This window comes from Pyxicephalus adspersus, chromosome 1, assembly GCF_032062135.1.
Source record: "Pyxicephalus adspersus chromosome 1, UCB_Pads_2.0, whole genome shotgun sequence".
NCBI classification, from domain to species: domain Eukaryota; kingdom Metazoa; phylum Chordata; class Amphibia; order Anura; family Pyxicephalidae; genus Pyxicephalus; species Pyxicephalus adspersus.
Genome location: NC_092858.1, coordinates 28,305,450 through 28,329,319, shown reverse-complemented (window position 1 = coordinate 28,329,319; position 23,870 = coordinate 28,305,450). Strand labels below are relative to the sequence as shown.

The following is a 23,870-nucleotide window of genomic DNA, read 5'->3' as shown; positions in this document are numbered from 1 at the left end:
TTGCCTTGACAAAAAGGACCATTGCATGCCCACAACACTTGTTGGTCTGCAAAGTATCACAGTAAGGTAATATAAAAAGTTTTATCAAATCCACAATCCTGTACCAACTCATAGGTTATTTACAGGGGTTAAAGCCAGGATGGAGGGGGTCTCAACCTAAAATTATTGATTAAAAGGGATGAAGAAAGACAGCAACCTGGAGACTGGGAAGTCAGATGCAAAAGCCAGTCACAGGGACAGATCCCAGGCATAGTTATATACTGTATATACAAGCTATTTGGGTTTGAGCAAAGACACCTCTCCATTTCTATTGCAATGTGGAGGACAGTTACCACACCTGGTCTGTAGCTCTTCTCCAACTGCTTTTGTTGGCCCTATATTGTCACCATATGCCTGATTTTTTACAGTTCTCCAAGACAGGAGAAGATAGCCTATTATAGGTGAACCTGGGTGATCCATCAAACCTGGAATAGATTTCTTAAAAAAGTATTTGAAATTAGTTGTCACATCCTTTCCAGTAAGCAAATGTTTGGCTTTTTCCAGTAGGAAAGAAAGTGACCAGAAGGGGTAACTTTGATTCATAAAGCCACCTTGAACTTGTATTGAAAATTATACAAAGCAAGAATCTCTGTTTTTATGCAAAGGGTGCAGGAGGATTATGTTGAATCTTATTTAAATCTCAGAAATTAAGCTGCAGGATGCTTGCGTTTTGCATGAAATTACCAAGGACAAGGACACATCATGCTGATCTTTTCCTAGTAACCACACGGAAAATAAGAGAAAAGGCTTGTACGTGGATGCCATATAGTCCGCAAAAGGAACAATAAATTAAATGCCACATTCATTTACTTTTTTCAGCTGTAAATTCCCCTTAGGTATGCAGAGGGGTCCCTATCTCCTACCTCTGCTCACCTATATTTTCCTTATGCATGCCCTCCTGCATTACGGATCACCACATCCTTAGTTATATTGATGTAATGGGCAAGTACTACAAACACACTTTACAAAGAGTTAATTTATATTGAAACATGAGCATATAAGATATGACTTTCAGGGCACCAAAATCAACAACTATAATAAAAAAACTATACTTTTATTTAAAAATGTTAACAGACCTCACAGAACACCAAGTGGAGTCCCAAAACAAAAACAATACAGTTGAATTGTAGTTTAGAGTACAGATCAAACACAGAGCAACAAAAAGCGGGTCACCCAAGGCTTTAAATCATTCAGTGTGTTTCTAAGCACTTATTTGCTGCTTTAGGAATATTAGAACAAGAAGGAAGAAGAAAAGTGGATTGGTTACAGGTTATATGACCAATTCCATAGTGCACAGTTGCCCTATGTTGCAACATATAATGGTCAAAGGAGGTTCTCACTGCCACATGACACTGTATGCTTACTCTGTGCTAGATCGGGTCTCCTGTGTGTGTGCCAGTTTTTTAAATGTCAGTGTACGATCAATACATCTAAGTATATAGAAAGCTGAAAATGACTTAACATGCCATATTTGCAAAAAAACAAACACACTCCTATCATGAAGCTAGTCCACATAGGTCTTACTACCTACAGTGTACATTTACAGATATTTAGTATATATGAACCATTAGGTATACAGAAAGCTGAGACCTTGTCTCCATGTATTTTACATATTTTACCTGCTTCTTAGGAAATAAATTATGCTGTTCTTTCAAAGGGCAAGTGGACAAAAGGAAGTGTAAGACTTTTACAGTAAGGGCAGAAAAAGTCTGGAACAGACTAGCCAGCTCAGTAGACAAAATAGCTGGAACCATTCCTATAAATACAAAATATAACTGGCAATTATTATTTATGAGTAATAACACCAGAGTTTTGATCCAAGGAATATCTCATTGTCTTAGGGGACCAGGAAAAATTTTGGACTGTGCTTTAAAAGGTGTTTTTGCCTTCATCTGCATCAACTGTAAGTATAGGGTATAGAATGTGCAGGTTTGTGTTAATTTATTTTTTTTCCTATTTGTTCAATTCAATAGACTTGAATGAACAGTAGCTCCATGCTTCAGTAGAAGTTTCCATTATTCACTGCTAGATATTGTGGCCAAGTCTCATATTATCTGCCAAATAGAAGACTTTTTGTCTGTACATCATTTTGAAACAAAGTCTGCTCCTGGACATGCATTAGGTAAAGGGTTAGAATTTTCAGTTTAATGACTGATGGAGGTAAAATGATCTACAAATTAATCCTGTTAAGTGCTGCCTCCCATTGAGACACACAGGAGCATCATGTGAAAAAGCTTTTGGCAAATCAGAAATCTAATTACCAGATTACTGCACCTGCAGCTGTGGCAATATTGTTGTCTTACCATAAATAACACTAAACAACAACATCCTCAGGTGCCTGCATAACAAATTAGGACCCATTTAAACACAAATTACTAATTTACTGAATGAGGACTGGCTATGAATGTTAATAGCCATTTCGGGAAGTCAAAAAATGTTTAATTTAGTGACAACAACAATCTTCACTGAACTGGCGTTTGGCCACAAAAAACTTTAAATAAATTACCCTGAAGCCACAAAAGAATATACAACCACTTTGCTTGCACCAAATGACTTTAAAAACCTAAACCTAAAAGTAGCATATTACCAAGTGAACATAAAGACTAATAATGCGGAAAAGTAAAACCTTTTGTGTTGTTACAAGAACTTAAATAAAATGAAAATCATCCAATGGGGATGACTGTTATGGTGACAGATACCAAGTGGTAACTGAGTTTGGAAAGATTTCCTTTTACTTTATGTGTCTACAATACAGGAGGTAAAAGAATATGTCTCAAATAAACCAGGGGTGGCAAAAAAAATCCTAACATGGGTTTTAACAACTGCATATACTCATGTATAAACCAAGATGTTATGGGACCTGTTATAGGACAAAACAAAAAAAAGTTGCAAAACGAGTGATACGAGGGATCCCCAGATCAAATTGAATCAAAGTTCTGGTAGAGTAGGAAAGAGACTTCTGCTGGAACTTTGATTTACTTGTTGGGCAGGGGATCATAACTTCCAACATGTGCTGCTGACTGCTTGGATCTAAACTTGGAAATGTTACCAATCTGATCTGTCAATGACCTGTCAATATCACATACAGTAGTGTATGGCCAGCTTGAGACAGATTTATCACTGAAGATGAAACAGATTTCACTCTATAGAGATGCATAATTATCAAGTGGTCAGGTTTTATTCTGCAACAGCAGCCAAAGGAGGGATTTGTGACTGAAGCTCATGATCTGTCTCTCTGTTCTCTGTTGACTAAAACCAATAAATACATAAAGAGCTGTACGGATTTGTTTTCTACCCATTTATGGCTCTACTGCACACTTCTAGAAGTTTTGGGGAAGTTTTTAGGGGCATCCAAAACTTTTTAATGTCTCAATTGAAAGCATTTTTTATAATCTAAAATATGAGAAGTATGGAAAGAAAATTTGACACAACTTACGTAGTCTTCTATTAATTCCTTGATACCAGCCACAGTAAGGATGAAGATTAAGGGCACCAAAGTAGTGTATCTTCCTGTTGGAGACACGTCTGGTATTTGCTAAAAAAACAAAAACATTTTCCTTTAAACATCAATGAGGAATATAATTTAAAAAACAATTTTGAAGACACCTAAATGGAAACTCAAGTCAGAATCATTCTTTTAGACTCTTGAGTAAAATAAGACAGGATGTGATCTCTAGGTAGCCCTTTACAGAAGTCTGAAGCCCCAGATGAAAAATATGGAACCTTTGGAAGAGCCCACTGTTCCTCTAGAGCTTTCTTCATAGGATTATTTGAAGAATTTTACTCCAGAATGTGGAATAATTGTGACTAGCAGTAGAAACCAAAGCTTAGACGGATCATGCTTTTAGGCACAGTGGTTGAGCCAAGGTGAGGCCACTTTCCACTTTTCATAATCAAGTCAAATCGATCTACACCCATAAAAAAAATATACACCCACTTTTCTTGGTACACAGTCCACTTCATCAAGGAAAGATGAGCATACAGTAAATAAAGGCAAATATATCAAGCTTATGGATAGCAAGGCTTCATCCCCTCTACTTTATTTGGTTGCCAGGTGTAAGGAACTTACCCGCCCTGCGAGCCCGCGGTGTCCCTGGGGTTCCCAGCCACAGTAGCAGGCAGCATGGCCGAGGCTGCTGTCCTGCTCGCAGCTTGTCTGTCTCTACAGGCGGAGGGATCCGCCCTGGCCAAAGTACGACGGATCATGCTTTTAGGCACAGTGGTTGAGCCAAGGTGAGGCCACTTTCCACTTTTCATAATCAAGTCAAATCGATCTACACCCATAAAAAAATATACACCCACATTTCTTGATACACAGTCCACTTCATCAAGGAAAGATGAGCATACAGTAAATAAAGGCAAATATATCAAGCTCATGGATAGCAAGGCTTCATCCCCTCTACTTTATTTGGTTGCCAGGAAGAGAATTGCCAAAGTCAAGTGCCCTAGTGGTAACAGCATGTTTTCTGGGTTTTCTGTTTTGGAGAGAGAGGCTTCACTTAGCCTTTATCAACCAGAGTTCTTCCTGCTAGTAGGTTCTTAACTTGCGTTTGACCTACATACCAATGATTGTTTTAGCTGCATGTAGGGATAGTATTCTGACTAGCATGTTAAGCAGTGGCATTTGTCCCAATGACCACCAATGTAAAAGCATTTCTTCAATCACTTCAATTTCCAATTACCTAGTTTTAGAAGGGGTTACCTGGGACCTAAAAATTATTTCAAGGGTTCCTGTGGGGTAAAAATATTGGAAAAGGCTAGCAAAGGCTGTCTATTCAAATTTAGTGCAGTTACACCAACATATCCAGATCTTTTCTGGGAAGTCTTAGCTTTAATACTGTTACAAATTTTTCTGCAATGAGCAATTATGTGCTGAGATTTGTATTAGGATTTGCATTAAAGCAACACCCAGCATTTTAGTGATAGTCAGTATGCAAATACAAAACAATAGGAAATCACATTTAATAGAGCTATGTACAAGCTTGACTGTTTATTGAATATCTTGAGAACGGAAATAAACCTAATTAATGTTTAAGCTACTTTGCCTACACAAAATACTTATGAAATATATGAGTAATGGTGAGATCTCTTATCATAAATGCCCTCAAGCAGACTTGTACTTGGAAGAGGAGAAAGATTGTATGACCAGGTTATAATATGGAGTGTTTTGGGCAACACAGATAAAATCTCAAGCTTACTGGACTTTACATTCTTATTTAGGCAGAATTTGCAGATGAAAAATTAGGATTAAATTAGTAAATGGTGAAAATGGAAGTTATTTAAATATGTCTATAGCTTGGAATGACAGTTTTCCAGGCACAGACCTAATAGGATATGTAGGACTGATGGCCCAGAGGGAGACTCCTAACCTTCTGACATTGATCAGGGCACAACGTGCAGGCAGCAACACTTGCAGTGGATTATACAGTCTCCCGCTACCATTCAGGTAAGTCTCTAGCATCTTCATTTGTGGTGCTGAGATGTCATGTACGATGAGAGCTATCCTACAGCATCTTCAAAAAAGATGATGCTAGTAGATGTGAAATAGTGAGTTTGAAGATCAAGTTGGTTGTGTTTCCCCCAACCCAAAAGTTCCCAGTCCTCCTCTATCTATAGCCAAAGTGCTCTTTTTTTATTTTTAAATATCAGGGAAGGGTTGAAACCCTTTTTGGCATAACATTAGTGTACATCTAGCTTATACTGTATGTATTAAGTTTGTGTATTGAGCTGTTTGTCCAAAGTTTAGCCTTTGACCTATCGTAACAGTTAGGTTCTATTTCAGATTTATCAATATTTATGTAGAAAGAGATGCTGCCCAAATTATCATATTGTCTGGTAACATATATAATATCATACAGGAAGCTCTACTACTAGTTATGAACTTTTGTAAATCTATCAGTTTAAATTCCAAACAAAATATACTAAATTTGGTTTACAGATGAAAGATTTCCTATTTAAAAAAGTGAAAGACTGGTAATTGCTCATGCACACTTTTCTACCAGCTCGACCATTGAAAGCCACTCTTGAATCTAATACAGTCATACATTGTGAGTGTGGATAGTGTAAATAAATGTGTTAAGTTGTGTGTAAATGAGAGATTTTACCTGTAATAAGGCAATGAAGAGGAAGAAAGCATTGGCAGCTCTTCTGATCTGCTCATAGAGAAATCGAGGTAGGAACGTTACCACGCTGTACTTGGCTGTACTGTAGGAAGACGAGACAATGCTTAATTGGCTTTTCCACAACGAAAACAAAACATCAGCTTCATTATACATTTATGGCTGTACTTATTACTTGCTGATATGCTGAATGCCTTTTTCAATAATTTGATAATGAAAAGACAAAGGTGCTAGTTCCTCTCTATCTCAGCCTCCCCAGAGAAACCACAAGTACAACTGTCTGGTATCTGTCAAATAATACTAATAATAATAATAATAATAATAATAGACATAAGAAGACAGATATCCAATCTGAGTGGAAGCAGTCACTCTACTTCTCAAGTAGATGGGTATCTGTGTACTCCTGAGCCACCCCATAGTTCTTTCAACCTCTGCCTGTACTGCTTACCCCAACCTCCCCACTATCATAAACTTATCAAGCTTCATTTGGGACTTTATGAAAAGTGGTCAGATTTGCTGCCTTCACCTCATTGGGTTGTTCTTGCACATCTAACAGTTCTCTAATTCTATATTCATAATAGTAAGGAATAGTACTTACACTTCCAAAAATAATAAAGATCCCTGATGGATATTTTTCATTCTGCGGAAGTCATGCAATAGACTAGCCAAGCCCCTTTAAGACAGTACATTGTATGGGAAGATGTTCTGGGAAATGCTTATGTTAATGGTTAGTTAAGACTCACACCTTTCATTTAAACCCATATCATATGAGTCATATGTTTTATGTTTATACATTTGTTGCCACCATTTTTGTATAGCAAGTCATATAAATACTCCCATGTTGGCGCTACCAACAAGCATTAAAGACAGATCTTGTTCATGAGGGATGCAAGTGTTAATGATCATAGACATGTGCCGAAATTCTAAACACTTCAGGCTGTAATTACGATTACTCAACGCCTCCAATGTATATAGGCCCTTAGCATTAGCATCCAACAGAAACTGATGCATATACTCACAGTTTCAGACAGTCCCAAACACAGGATTCCCCCTAAAGCACTGCAAAATGTTTTTGAGTAGAGATAATTTTAGGATAACTAAAGACGATAGAACTAAATTGTCAAAAGTTGTCAAGAATCAATAGTCTTAAAGTTTTTGCAACTACAAAACACTTACTCCTTTGGTATGGGACTGCAATAGAAAGGTGTTTAGTCCTAAAGCACTGTCCTAGGGAAACAACACTGTTCCTCCAGTACGGTGAGTGAGCACTGTCACCCTAGCACATATGTAATTTAGTTGAGTTTGATTTGATCTGGGGTTTAGTAGAGCTTTATTAACACATTGCTAACCAGAGACACATATTTAGTTGTCTTTACTAATATTTATAGAATTTTGCAGTTTTACATTTTTTTTATCATTAGTAAGTACATTCTAGACATGCTGATGCCCAGTGAATACAATGAAAAACAATTACTATCCTTTACTATACTCGTTTATTATTTACTTAAATGGAACCTGTCAAGATATCAATACTGAATCTAATGATCTGGCATTTAGTTGCTGTCTATTGGTCTGCTGTTCTCATTCTTGCATTATTATTTGTTGAGTCACTGACCAAGACCAATATACAGGTAGTGCCCGGGTTAAGGATATCCGACATATGGACGACTCCTAGATACAAAGGGGGCTTCCCTGCTCGCTCCTGTGCAGGAGCTGGGTGATCTTAGGAGTGAGCTCTTCTGCAGCCTATTGTAACTCTTTAATGACCAAGACAAACTCTGAAGTTGTTTCTTTTTGCATATCAAAGCAGAGCTTGCTCCAGAAGGTAATGAATGTCTAAGCTCCATAACGTTTTTTTTCTTTATTTGTGATTAACTGAGGATTTTATACAGTAACTGACACCTCACTGCCTGATAATATGTTGAGACAAACATCTGTCCTAATTGCATTTATTAAAATTATGTACCTGTTCTGACTTAAATACAAATTCAACTTAAGAACAAACCTACAGTCCCTATCTCGTATGTAACCTGAGGACTACCTGTACAGCCAATGAAGTAACAACGCTTGGACTTGCATCCTAATTGCAGATCAGTGACCCATCAAGGTTTAGTTTACACGGACACAAAAAAATTGCTCAGTTAGATTGATGGTGAAATGCCTCATGGTCTGAAAAGGTATAGCAAGGGCAATCTCTCACAATTCCATATTTGTCAGGGTGTATTAGGACATTTACATCAATGGCTTTCTCCACTCTGCTGGATAGAGACTGGAGAATCACAAATGATCTCCAGCATTTACTTCCTGTAAGTAACTGTTTATGATTGCTTTTGCAAAGATAAAAGTAGTTATGGTCATGGAAAATTATTATATGATGCATTCCTAAATGCCCACTGTGTGTGAGGAAGGCACTGGTTTGTGTTGAATAACCGAAAACATTGAGTCACAGTGCAATAATCAGGATAAATTATACAGGTACAGCACAATGTCTGTGCTGTGCTGTATTGTGTAAATTACTGATAGTAGAGGATAACAACATAAGGAGCCAAATTCATAAAATTAGGCATTCTGTAGAAAAAATCTGTCTGCATCCTGTTCATTACAACTGAATCCCATTTTAAAAATATGAAAGCCAGAATACCTTAAAAGAACAAAAGAAACTTTTGCTGCAATAGAGTACTTTTTTCTGGCACTGTTACATGCACAATTTTCTGTATCACTGGATGTTACCAGTCTTCCAGGTTATTATTATTATATTATTATTATTATTATTATTATTATTAATAAACAGTATTTATATAGCACCAACATTTTAAGTAGTGCTGTACATTAAATCGGGCATTATTCAACTCCTCTAAGCCCTGGCCACTGGACCCAGGGGGACATTATCACACAACCTGGGTTCTGAATACTTTCAGTGGAGTGTTACGAGGGTAACGTTATGCTTCCAAACAAGAACCCAAGAACAAAGGACCCATGAATGCACACTAATACAAACTGTGCATATGGGAACATTGTAGGAGGGCATTTTACAGTTGGATGGTTAAAAAGCGTGATCCTAATCAGAATATGGCACACAAGTACCACAGTCCATTTACCTACAAAACAAGACCCCCATCATAAAGCAGGGGTGATCCTCCCTATGGGCATAAAAGCATACACTTTTATCAGTGAAGCTGGGTGACCCAAAAGATCTGAAATGGATCTGGTCCAGGAGCAAATTACTAAAGCTACGTACACACTTCCAATTATTATCGTTGGTAAACGAACGACGAACGATCCTGCACGATATCTGCGAACGATCGTATAGCACCAATCCTGTACATACAGATAACGACACGATCGTTCGCAGATATTGTACACACGATAGATGCGATCGTTTGAACGATACAGGAAGTGACGTGCACCACAGGAAGTGAGCGAACGTTCGTTCACCACGCATGCTCAGACCATGGACGATCAATGAACGACCGTACACACGATAGATGGTCAACGATCGTCGTCCAATCCGATCCGCGGGTCCGGTCGTTCATTTCCAACGACTATCCTCGTTCGTCGGCGTCGTTGGTTACTTTTTTTACGAACAATTTTTGCCCAATCGATCGTTCGTTGTTCGTTCGTCGTTCATTTCCAACGATAAAAATTGGAAGTGTGTACGCAGCTTTAGATATTCATTCCAGGTTTGCTGGATAACAGAGTTTCACTGATAAAAGTATATCCTCTCGAGCCTTGGAAAGCTTTAATAAATCAGGCCCAATGTGTACATCAGATCCCAACCTACACTATTTCTTTTAGGCACCATGCATCAGGGCTGACGACACTAGATAGAAGCGCTATGGCAAGGTGTTGAGATGCTTTCAGCACACAATGTACAGCACCAGTCAGATCTGCCTGCATTGCACAGAAAAGCAAAGACCCAGTGATGACATTGCTGGGTCCTAAATAAGGTACATATTAAAAACAGGAAAGTTTAAATAAAAATGTTTTTAGCTTGTTAATGGAGAAAATATAAGCAGAATGAACTTCAGCTTATTACTTCAACTTCATCATACTTAAACTTTGTGCCACAGGTGATCTGTTAAGGGGTCAAAAATAAAATAAAACTTACTGTGTCTCTTTTTAGCATAGTGGTTGGTGCAAAGCTCTCTAACACAACTAGATGGAAACATCTCCTATGAGTTTTGTGTCACTCAACCTTCAAAAGACAGATTGATCCAAGAATGCTTACATCCTTGGCATCACTTTTTCCACATCCTTGGAAATCCTTGGCATCACTTTACCATTCACACTAGCAGCTCCAGTTTTTATTTCATTATTATGGTCTCACCATAACTGCTTCTACTGTATGAAAATGAATGATACTTATAAATAGTTATAGCTATAGGCTGAAGGTTGACCCATATTCTGCACATACAGAATACATAAATCTTGCTCTGGTTCCTGCCCCAAATCTGTAAAGTACTGTCTTATAACACAGTGCTGGTTATAGTGTTTATCTTGCTTTAATGACCCAGAACCTTTCATATTGATTCCCAATGAACCATTCATTCCTAGTCATGTTTGCCAATTCATTTCAAGGAAAACCGTAATATAAACAGGTAATTTTTTAAACCACATAAAATCATTATTACTTACTATTGTAACAACATTTATTATTTTATTAAAACTCTTAATAAAAATGGGCAATTTATTTAACAATAATTAAAAAAAAGTCAATCAATAGATTCTGATGCTGCTCAGTTTGGCTTGGGCATTAAAGCATCAAATACATCTGGTCATGAAAGGGTTACGTTTCCTTTCGCATCTCATTCTAAGGAAAAACTCCACAAAAATATCTGTCATTTAAAGTGACCTTTTTAATCTTTTGCCATCACATTAAACAGTATCTATGCATACAGGATGCTGTAAACGTTTTAGGACCCCGTCTCTGATGTCATACATCCTTTAGAAATCCCTGGATGTCAACAGATTTTATGCAAAAGTACTGTTAGATGATACAGTAAAAGTAATAAAGTGGTATGATTTCTTTTACAAAATAGGCTAAATTTAAAATACAGATCCCAGGAAATACCATACATTGGCAATACAGTATATTGAACCTATTCTTGAGACACATTGAGCCACTAGAGATTAAGCTGCTCATTTTCCAAAGGATATATAAGACTGAGATTCCCCTTAATCATGTGAGTATATTTAAATTTTAAGCAAAATAAAACTGATCCTTCAATGCCTATGCACAATCTACTATACTGATAATGATGATGATGATGATGATGATGCACATTGCCTAACTGTACTATGGGAAAGGGGTATATAGGACTTTTTAGGCATCAACGATTTTCACATGGACATTTAAATATGAAAATAATTTTATAAGAAGTTCACACCTCCATGCACACAATGTGAATAAACACCGAAAATAAATTGTGATTGCAATACCGTTCTGTATAACCCCTCTATCTATACATATTACTTCTATATTTGCAAATGGCATAACCCAAAGGCTCCAATACTCCATAAAATCCTTAATGTGTTTCACAGAAATATCTGCTAAATTAGGAGGACCAACTTTCTCATAGAGAAAATTAGGCAGCATATATTTAAATTTTGTTAGGACTAAGCATGGGGTGGGTGGTTGTTCTAGGATTTTGTATTTTATAGTGCATCTCTCCTTAAAACTAATGTACACCTACATGATGCATATTATTAGCCTATTCTTGAATGTGTACAGCTTAAGGTTTTAAATCAATGTCAACTAAGCATCTGGGTATTATAAAATCAGAAGAAGGAAGTCTAAATTTAACAATAAAACTTTGAAATGTTGCATAGCTCTTCTGGAAATGAAGGTGAATAATTTATCATTCAGTATGATTTACAGCAGAACACTAAGCGCCCTTTACATATATGGAAAAGTCACAGGAAGAAAGACATTGCTAACTTGGATTAAATCCCTTTGGAGTTGCCAAAAGACATGTGGATGATGCAGAAAACATATGAAAAAAAGGGCCTCTGGTCCTCTGACTCTGCAACTTAACATTCTGGACCTATCACCATATCACACAGGCAGCTTCATCCTGAGGGAATACTTTTCAAACATGGTCGGGAAAACAGAGCAAAATTTTTTTTGCATTGCTGCACTAGCAGAATCAAAAGTGAAAGAACCAATAATGTGCTCCTATCCTGCCACCACAAATAACCAGGAAAACCTGGCATGGTATGGTATGGTATTCCCCTTGTAAGGGAGCATTGAGCACATCTCCCTCTGTCTTTGGTAGGTTCTTTGCATTCGATATATTGGTGGGGCACATCTCATCTTTCTCAGGTACTAGACTACTGTAAACATATGTAAAGACATAAATATTATTACCACCCTTACCCATACCCCCATGTCATAAACATGCAAAAAAACAACATACAGTGATTCAGTACCAAAAAGCAAGATATAATAACATACCATTAAAAAGCATTACAGGACCATAAGCTATATATATTTTAAAATTGTTTCTATTTATATCTACTTTCTTTAAATTGTTTAAACTGTATGCAAATGAAAGCCTGTACTACTTTCATTTAGCATTCTGTATTATAGAACTACAGGTTTGCTTTAAACGTTTTTTGTGGCCCTTGTAAAGAGCTGTAAATCTCCTATCTTAATTCAAGCACCAGACTGTTATGGATTGGCTCCTGTTTTTCACACCATGTGTAAACGGATTCAACTTGACCTCAGACCTTTAATAATTAAAGAAGAAGAATGGTTTCTTTTATGTGAGATAATACAATGCTAGCAGATGGAATTTCCTTGTGTGAAGAATGGAGTGCATGGAAATCTTTTGTGCAGTATGTCTGATATTCCCAGAATTAAAGAACATCAGTCTGCCAGTGGCCCAATATTATTCCTTCATGGAGTATCAGTTTTCCCTTGGCACTGCCGATTACAATTGAGCATTAACTGTTTATAAAGAGATCTTTCTAACTTCATGCAGTACAATATAAAGTCCTGTGTCTTAACCTGGGGTAATGTTATGGTATAAAGATCCCGGGTGACACTACTATATGTCCCACTATGAAATGGTGGAAAGAGGGGCTCGAACCCTCCAAACAGACCCTGCTAAAATACAGATTGCCAAATGGAAAGACCACACATTAGAAAGGCTGCCACGTGCAAGAAACTGCAACTTTCATATGGGAAGGCAGAGGAATCAAAATTTGTTCTCCCCAATGGGGACACACAGGGATGTAAAGCACACAAACCCTTTGCTGGTCTAGAACTGAAGATTAAGTCTTTTTAAATCAATATCTAAAGAAGAATTTTAGGCACAAAAATGTTTATACAAACATTTTTCCACTTTAAATGCACCAAATGAGAACCCAGACATCATCACATGCAGTGGCAACACTATATCTGGTTTGCACATAGCTTGTGCAGGGAGCAGAGTTCTGGATGGGACCCAGCAGGTTCTCCTACTACAGAATGTAGACACAAGATCAATTCCCCTGCACAAGGAGAGAGAGAGCAGCAGTGACTAATCTACATGACATTACACTTATGCATTGTGGCAACACTTCATGCTGGACTACCGTGCGAATACACAATGCATTTCATTTAGTTGTAGTCTTTCCATTTTAAAATCTATTTTTCTTCTATTTATTTTAACAATTTTACTTGTTATTGTCAAAGCTTGAAATAGAAACATTGATTCTACATACAATTCTTCCTCCAGAAAAACATAAAAAGCAAAGAAACACATCTCTGTATTCATTAAAATAAATTCAGTGTCTCACAGAGGGAGGCAAAAGTAGCGCACAGAGCAAATCAGATGTCCCGTGGCTGAGTTTTACTAAAAATTAAATAAAAAACTACAAATGTAGTCTTGACAAATAAGGATTTATCCTAAATACTACTTACTCCTAAATACCTACTTTTACCTTGAAAAGAGATTGAACAGGAAAAATACCTTGACCCAAACATGTGGCCGTTACTGCTAACATTGAAAACGGTAGTCGATAAAAATGCCAATAAAATGTACATGAATAAATGCACCCATGCTGTTGCAAATGTTAACTTAGCCTTAGGTGTTCTCTTGGAGAGAAAAGGGGCAACCTGTGTGGCCTGCACAGCTGACAGCTTCTCAGCTTAGAATCCTCAAAAGCCTATTGCCATGCAATTGGTTGGGGAGACGGCGGCATTATATAAGAATACAAAGTAAATCAAGGGAACATTTATGACCTGGCTGTAACAATCAGGAAATATACTATTCAACCACAGGTTAGATTGGGAATCATGGTTGGGATGTGATGGGTTATAATTTAATTTTAGCCAGGCAATTTATACTTAAAGCCTATTACTAAAGAAGACCTTTCATCCTCAGGGTTTGCCCATTTTAACACAATTTCACACTGTAAAATGTATTTTTTTATATATATTTTTTTTTTTTAATTCGGGGGTTTGGTGTCTTATATAAATTACTGACGAGATAGTAAACAATGACCTTTATGTATCTCTTTTTTCTGCTTCAAGTACAAATGCTTTAATTTATTTTTTGGAAACTGAACATGACCATTAATGTTTCTGATAATACAGATGTTATACATATTTACAGCATGTCATTTGGCTCTTCGAATGTTAAATCAATAGTTTATGACTTGCTTTGTCTACTACTAGAATAAATAGAAAAAATTGTCCTGATTCAGCATGACATAGGAGCAAGCTGCTAAATGCTATCTATAGAAGTACTCAGTGATATAATCATGTGTATATAATATCCTTCTATTGGAGGGTAATCATTTAAGTTAAGAGTTCTTGCAGTTTTGTGAAAAATGAATAAAAGAACAGCTGTGCTTTTACCAAACATCAACTCCTAATGCTCAGCTTCTCTAAAGCAAAAGAAAGTAGACTTATATAATTTCATGTTCTCCTCTTTACTTATTTTCTTTAAACTTGTCATAACCTCTTTCTGAAAATTATAGTTCAATGGGTAACACACTGCATGTTAACCCCAAATTTTATTTTTAATTCATACCCTCTAAATAATCCTGTAAATCAATTACCTTTATAGATGTTTGGTGTTAAAAAAATCATCATCAATTATCTTCAATTATGTAGACTTGACAACTCATACCTAAAGTCTAATGCTGCCATGGCCTTGTTTCCCTGTTGCAAGCTATTACTGTAAATTTATGGCCTATCTGTAAGACTATTTATTGGACAAGGAGACAGATCCTGGGGTCAGTTAATGAGTTACCAAGTGACTTGCTCATAAGGGGTCTTACTTTCCACCATCCCATAGAGCACAACTAGAGAAACTTAGCAATCGGTCATAAGACAGATATAAAACTTGTTGATGGAATTTGGGCATGTAAAATACTTCCAAAAAGGTTAAGGTAATGGCCTTCTTCCCCTCTGCTGCTACTTATTTTGACATTCAGAACTTACTCTCTAGGGAAGTGTTTCTCAACCTTTTAAAATAACCCCTTGAAATAACTTTCACATCTTCAATTACATTAGCCTGGTGGTCAGTATGAAGAATGCTTAATACATTACTGGCTGATGAGAACAAAACCATCCTTATAGATAGCCAAAAAAGATAATTGGAATCTATTAAACTGACCAGACAGCTTCAAACTGCTCATTACTCAAGCATCCCCTAGCAACTTCTGGAGAAACTCCAGGGTTCCAGGGCACCCTAGTTGAGAAACACGACTCCAGGGTCTGATCAACACTGATACATGTCCATGCATTATAGCATGCAATAACCCTAGCTTCCCCAGCATGTCTCATCATGAGACTAGGGTTGAAGAAATGCTTGCACTAAGTGCCAGCTAGGGTTATTGCATGTGCTATAACACACTGGTACCTCTATCAATGTAGTTCAGCCTAACATCACACCCTAAAATCTGTTTCTATTTAACCTTTCAATAAAACCGCAGTTAACTTTAATCAGCCTTAATTTACATTTTCTCCTTCCCTTAACTATTACTTTGGAAAACTATTATTATTATTATTATTATTATTATTATTAAACATTTACATTTAAACATATGTTAAAGGCTTTTACATTTTGCTTATTTATTTTTATTATTACTTACATTGTTGAAAAGACTTTCCTTTTTTTTTGTTTATGGATTACAGAAAAAATAAAACAGTTAACAGGTCAGTCACTTTCACTAAAGCAGTGTTCCCCAACATTTTAAAATGGGAACCCCTTGTGGGAGATTGGTATCAAATGCACTTGCTGCCGCGGTATTTCAGACATTAAATTCAACTCCAGGATGCTTTGTCCACTTTTAGTTGGAAAAAAAAAACAAAACACAGCAAAACCCAGGATATTTCCCCAATGTCATTACAACATGACATTCAAAAATGTAACAAAAATCATGTCATCTATTTCACTTTTATAACATCCAGTTAGTTCCCTATGTTAGATTTGTATCTGATTTTGTTGAAGATTTTTACATTCAGTCAGCTAGAGAACTGTGGCTTTGGTGTGGGAACAGCTGACAGGGCACATATTAGACAGACTGAGATCAAGGCAGACAGGAGTCATAGTTGTGGACAGGACAAGGTCAGGACAGGCGGCGGACAGCAGGCAAAGTTATAGAAAAGCCTGGTCGGGCAGGCAGCAGACAAGAGATGGAGTCGTGGACAAGCCAAGGATGGAGCTGGTGGCAGGAGATTGCAGTAGTAGTAAATGAGCTGAAATCAAAGTCCAGAAAATCAGCTAATTAAACGCTTGGCAGCATTGTAAGTAAACATGGTAAAGATCCAGCAATTACTGCCAGGACTGCAAAGACTTAAAGAGGCCTATTACCCAAATTTTTACTTTACATAAAAGGGTAGATAAGCACTCTTATTTTCCTTTTACAGAAGGCTACATTATCAAATCTCACGCCTGCGCAGTGCGAGATCAAGTGACATAGCCAGAAGAACAAAAAAGGCGGACGATAATAGCGACATTCAGCACTTCCTCTAGACAAGATGGCGCGAGACCCAATCAAGGACATCTCCGGCAGGATCGAGGGTTTTGCGGTATTATAGGTAATTTAGATTATTTTTTTAGTTTAGTTCTGCTTTAATTAATTCTCCTCATTCTAAATACTGCCGATGCACATAGGTATGTGAACGATCTGCAGAATTTTGCACAGGGTACAGTAACAATTTATTTATATGTATATAGTTCTGTATGTACATGTGTACAGATATATATGTGAGAGGCTCACAGCATGCAGTGATATCACAACAACTTTAATTATGACCCCCAGTGCACTAGCATATAGTATTTGTAATTAGTCAGTACGCCCACATGTGGTATTGGATATTCGTTTTTATTAGAAATAAATAGGCACGCACAAATTATATTAGAAATAAATCAGCATGTCAACTGGAGCTATATTTTCTGCATGAAAAAAATGAATCCAAGCATTTAATTTTCCTTTAACGTCATCAATTTAAAATAAGGGGGTGGGAAAATTGCAAGATTGTGGTGAGTAATGCTTTTCTTCAGGTCTCCTGTAATGACTACCACAAGTACCAGCACTCCTATGTAGTTTATTACAATGCAGCCCATTTTTTCCCAAAAACTCCTTGAACCAGACAGTCAGGACAAATCCATAAGATGCCAGTCATTTGCATTTTGTAGTCCGGATTTGCTTCTTGCTTAATCAAGCTTTTTAACATTTATGAGTCTGAAATAGATAGAATAGTGAGTGATGAGCTGATCACAGAATGTACCATAAGATTAAAGGATGAGTGTACTTTATACAATGTCCACTTATCCTGTCTGCTCCTGACTTTAATTTACTCACAATCCCCTGCCTCAGACAATTTCAGGAACAAGTAGAATTTACAGGGATTGCCTGCAAAGGTACAATTACTACAGAGAGGATTTCAGCAGCAGAATGCTGCAGGCCATGGCTGTGGAATACAGGTAAGTGTACATTTGGGGAGTGGAGGGCGAGTTACTTTAGGTTTAGGGGAAGGGAGAAAGGGAAAGTGCAATGTTAACAGATCATTGTTTGTTGAACACAGAGAAGTACCGGTATCAACAGTAAGAATGAGTCCTAAATAAAAAATTTTGTTCTACCATAAATGCCCAACAGCCAAACACAAAAAAAAAAAATTTTGCAACAAGAAATTGTAATACTTTTGTTGATGGAATATTAATGTGAATCAGTGACAGTGATCAGTGAATATTAATGTGAAGGTGACAATCATCTTGTGCACTTTACTTGGGACCCAAAATGTTGTCATTGATAAGTACAGGTATTAAGTTTTTTTGTCAAATGTATCTGTATTTTTTTGCATATCTTTAATAAACATTTTAGAGGAACTTACATACTAGAAAATTACCAAATCTGTATGAATTTTATTGCAACAAGATTATTGTTGTTCATGACTTTGGAATCTATGTTTCTAGTTTAATTAAATGACTCTATCCACCTAGCTTATCAAAAACTTAAAAAATAGTCCTATTCCCAAAAATATAAAAAAAAACCTCCTATTACCTTTATTAACCAAAAAAGGCTTTTCTTTGATGCTCCTCGCAACTACAAAAATGTTGGTATAGGCCATTAGGATGGTCCTACTGGACATTGGAATGAAACCTATTTGGACTTAGCCAAAAAACATAGGAAAAGTCAAGAAATGAGTTCATCATCTGATTCTAGCTCCACTACCAGAAGCCAAGAAGTCAAAATTCCTAAGAATGACAGGTAGTGTCTACATCCTTTCATCACTGGATACACGTTACCTGGATTCCTAAATTTTTGTACTAGCTCCAATGGCAAGTTGACCACTGCACAGGCTTGCCTCCGATTCCAAACAAGTGTCATATCCTTTTCCTAATAAAAACTTCCATTTTTGTTCAGAACCCCTCTCTGCTGTCACAAAAGTTCTCCCGCAGCTGCTGGATTTTTTTCTCAAATTATATTCAAGTTATATTCTGCTTCCAAAGGTACATTTTTAATTCCAGCTCAGACATTTTACTGTTCTATTATCTGTTTGAGCTTCTAATAGGCTTATCTAGTTGTATGAGAAAATGTTCATCACTAGGATGAACAGGACAGTGAAATATTTGTGCATGATATATGAGCTGGACTTACAAGTTAGCATGGAAGGACTGCAGATACTGGGGGGAAAAAAAGAAATTGTAAAGAGTTGCTGGAGTTTTCATGCTCCACTACAAGAAGCATAGTTATTGCTGTTTGTCTTACTGTTGGAGAATTTTTTTTCACTTCTTGCCTGGTAAAGTATAGTCAGAAAGACAACAGGTATATACATTGAAATCTCAATAATGGTGTCCCAGGTGGTAGTAAAAACTCAACAGGGGTTCTGATCATACTCAGCATTATGCATATCTAAAAAATGTTTGGCTTGACATGCATTTTAAAAAGGTGCTTAATTTGAAAATTAAAAAATTGCAAGCAGGCACGTTCTTTTTTGCAGAAGGGACAGGCAATGTCTCTTCTGCAATAAAATAATGTACCTGTTTGCCATTACTTAACTAAATTCACCTCTTCTTGCTGGCACTTACATCTTCACTGGGTAATCTTCCGGGTTAGATAACTTCACCCATCTTCATTGGCCAGGTCAGAATGATCTTGCACATGCCCATAGGACTTTATTCATTTCCAACAGCCACCTATGCTAGGACTGTATACTGTGTACAGTTCAGTGCACTCTCAAGAGTAGATTGCAAACCGGCTTGTAAGTTTGTTTTACTGAAGAAGAATCAATGCCTGTTGAGGTTTAGTTTTTCTTTAAGCTCCACCATTGGTGGTTAAGTGCTTTCGGAAACACCTGCTATAGTCAATAACTTTGCAGTAAACTGTTAGAATTGCACTCTATCAGATATATATACAAGACTATATGGAGCATTCCAGTCACAATCAATAGGACTGACCAGTTCTCTTTCCAACCAATGGAGGTATATTAGGAAATCTGTCAGAATGTTCAGAACAAAACAAGATGCCACAATGACCATTTGTCATAAGAGGTGAAACCACAAGGATAAATGAGAGAACCATTTAGAGACGTAATCTTGCTAAGCTTTTATCTTGCTATCATAATTTATGTAGCCTGTTCCTATTGTATGTTGTTCTGTATTAAATTAAATCATATTTTGGGTCTTGGGCTGTGATTACATCCAAAGAGCTGTATATGGTGTTTTTTTATATTAGTATTTTATGTGCTTGTTGTTTTAAATTAGTATCTTGTTTTGATCTATCTACAGGGGGCATTATACTTGTTTTCTTTGCATAAAAATGTTGTTGCGGTCAATACAACAAAACAAAAGGTCACATTTCATTGAACTGTTTGCAGAATTAAAATGTTTGTCAGGAATTATATTTATTTTTTAAAGGTTTTAGGAGAAGACATTTTTACTAATTGCTCTCTGTTCCGAGTACATGGCCTCATTACAGAAAAGCTTTTTTTTTTGTGGTTTACTGCATTCACCATAAACTAAGGGCTAGGAATGTGTTTGTACACTACCATTAAAGTTTATTTAGTGAATATAACCTAAAAGTAGTGCTAAACTGAGAAAACAAAAATTCAACAGGAGGTAGAGCTAATCGACAAACATGGCCTTTTTGTTTTATCAACCAAGCCAACTGCCAGTGACACCATCAATGGCCATTCAATGGCCAAAGAGGATTGCTATGTAGTAAGCAGGAAAGATGGTGGGTCGTGGTCATCGCCACAGTGCACCTGCAAACAGGTAAGTTTGCCTTGTATACTTACTGCTGTGCTTAATTACTGATTATGGCAAAAGCACACCACTCGCCAGCATGTACAGTTCTGCTTAAAGAAAAAAGAAGACTCCATGCCTAATATTATTACTTGAAAAAGAAAAATGCTAAAACACTTTTTCTAAGTCCCAAAACATTTGAAATAGATTACACTTTCTGTGACCTGTGGCAACAAATCGTCCATAGTACAAAACCATTAAAAAAAGAAAACCATCCTTGGTATCTGGTTAAGGACACTGCAGCGCATATTTGGTAAAATATTCAACAGCAACCTAGAATGTAGCTTATTTTTCATTAGACTATGTGGAATATTCTCTGTAATGTTTTTGTATTTCCTTAGTATCTTTTTTTCCCGTTTTGTTAATGTTAATATGTAATATGGTAATATATTCAACATTTTTGAAAAATAAAGAATGTTTAATAAAAAAAAGAATGTAGCTTATACTAGCCTGACTTAATCCAAATAAACTGAATTTGGTTTTTAAAGAATATCACAGTTAGGAATTAGCAGTTCATGCTAAACTCCAGTAAAAAAAAAAAAAAACATAATTCAATATTTGTACCACTGATTTCAGATTTTATGTTATATTTCTTTCATTTTCACTTGATCAGGTGTTTTGCTACCTTAACAGCATCTCAACAAGTGATCTATGGAAGACTTGTATATAAAAAACCCAAATTGGGGAACACACCAGTAAGGCAGCAAGAAACCACGGAATTACTTTTGTCAGCACTAAATGTGGAGTCCATTCAGTATTACTAACAATGTATTTACAAGCCCTGATGGGATTTCGTGGACCCTGAAACGAGTTGGTTATTTTTTGTAGTTGGAGAATAAATTGTGGTCTCTATTATTAATTTGCTTGGTGATGTTCTTTAAAGAGTACTGGGACACAGCTGTACAGAAGATAGCTAAAAGAACGAGGAAGAGTTGATTCTTTGTTGGGAAGAGGCAGCCCAATCTAAAGTCAGGCTTAATAAATCTTTGATGGGAGACATTATATTGTAATTGTTTTGATTCGCTCCACTTAGCTCCTCAGTTAGAAAAAGTAGCGGGGGGGGGGAACTATTTCTTATTTTTCGTAGGTAGCTCTGGAGAAGAGGAAAAGATCCTATTTATTTTATTATTAAGTTTTTATATTATATTATTATTCTATTTTATTATAAATGTGTCCTAGTCATAGAGGGCAATCCAAGTGTAAAAAGTCATATGAAGCAATCCAAAGAAGATCCTCTTTATGGTACCTAAAAAATAAATAATGTCTTCAACATATTAGCTGATTCAGCATGCAATTCCTTTACAAAATCAATATATCATTTCAAATGATGTTGGTACTGTGTTACCGTAGGATATAAACTAAAAGCTCATTTACAAAGCACAGGACACAGCACACAAGCTGATGACAGCAAAGAATGTATTTATATCGAACAATTACATTAAATGTTTCAGAATTTGATTTACTCGCTGGCTGTAGATTTGTATTTGAGGTTCACTGATGCGTGAGTATTGCCCAGAGACACAAAACATATGCTTTATGACAACTCATCCAAAGCTGTAATGAACTGGATGTTGGCACTGTAATCGTGTTTCAGAGCTCAGGTGTTAACATATGGAACCTAAAAGCTTGAACAGGAGTTGTGCGGTAGTGCCATGATCACAGAGGCAGAAATGATTACAAATCTGAGACCTGTCGTTTTTTTATTCATGGGGATAAGTATATGTTATTGCTATAAAATAAATAATTGATAACTTTCTTTTCTCTATCAATTTCAGGTGGCTAATTTAGTATATGCCATAGATTAAAGTGGACCGAGCCTCAAATACAGTTTGTAAAATGTTGTGCATGCATTCTACCAAATGTATAAGAGTAACAGGTCCAGATATTGAATATTAATGATAGAGATCACAGACAATGCTTTAATCTGCAGGTAAGAGTCATCTTTGTCTATGCATCATCCAGGCTCAGCCATCACGGACTGGGATGATGGCTCGGAAAGAACACAACCATGTTAATCCTGTACAGTTCTTCATTATGTACCCAAATTTCTGACAGTTCTGGCCTTATGGAAGCCTCCTGTCTTGTGACTTGGAACAACATTACAATTTTGTAGTTGGTTCACTAAGGAAGAAGAGACTGTGAAAATTCCTCCTCCTGCCTGTAGCAAGTGTAACATCATCTCAGCCTAGGAAAAGTCAATTGCTGAAGCTAAAGAACTGTTTTTATGGTAAAAATGTAGATTTGTTGAATTTTTGTCTAGAATTTATTTGTGCTGATTTTTAGATACTGAAAGATTCTAGTAAAGCACAAATCTGGATCCGGCACAGAATTATGATAAATTGCCAGGAGCCATGTAGCAGACAGAATCCATGCTTGGTATGCCCAGTGTAACAATATCATAATGTTGTGCAGTTCATCAACATCACTTGTTCTACTGAAATATAGCCCTGGCACCTTATCTTATGAGGGCAGAAACATGGACAGTCTGCTGGGCAAGAAACACTTGCCAATATGGAAGTACAGGTGACCAGTTGAGAATGACCAGCATATCCATACACCATACATATTACCAGAAAAAAACTGTGTATGCAATTTTCTAGAAAGTAATAATACAAAATGTCATATTTACTAAATATTACTTATCATCATGTTACTAAAAAAGGCTCTGAAGCAAATGAGCACATTTCCATTTAAATCTTTTAATGAAGTATCAAAGTAAACCGGTAACTACAAGTTACAGTAGACCCGTACACATTTAAAAGCTTATTTCCATAGAGATCATAAATCCGCTATCATCAATACCTTCTTTAACACAAACAGGGTGATTATGCAAATCACTACCCCGGTAATTACCATAGGATTGTAACAGACTCCAGTGGTTTTGCTGCTGTTCCTAATGCTGCTGTTAATTCTGTCCTAAATATTTGTCTGCTCACTAATAATTTGGTGTATAAACAGATAACTCCAG

The 23,870-nt window shown here is 36.6% G+C and overlaps 1 protein-coding gene across 1 annotated transcript in view; it reads right to left on the bottom strand.

Annotated features, from left to right (window-relative positions):
• ATP8A2 (ATPase phospholipid transporting 8A2) overlaps positions 1–23,870 on the bottom strand; it is a 334,998-nt gene that overhangs the window by 295,538 nt on the left and 15,590 nt on the right. The window contains exons 2-3 of the mRNA XM_072400709.1: positions 6,144–6,243; positions 3,476–3,574 (exon numbers count right to left, since the gene is read on the bottom strand). Of these exons, the coding sequence (XP_072256810.1) occupies positions 3,476–3,574; positions 6,144–6,243 (199 nt within the window). The remainder of the gene's footprint in view (positions 1–3,475; positions 3,575–6,143; positions 6,244–23,870) is intronic.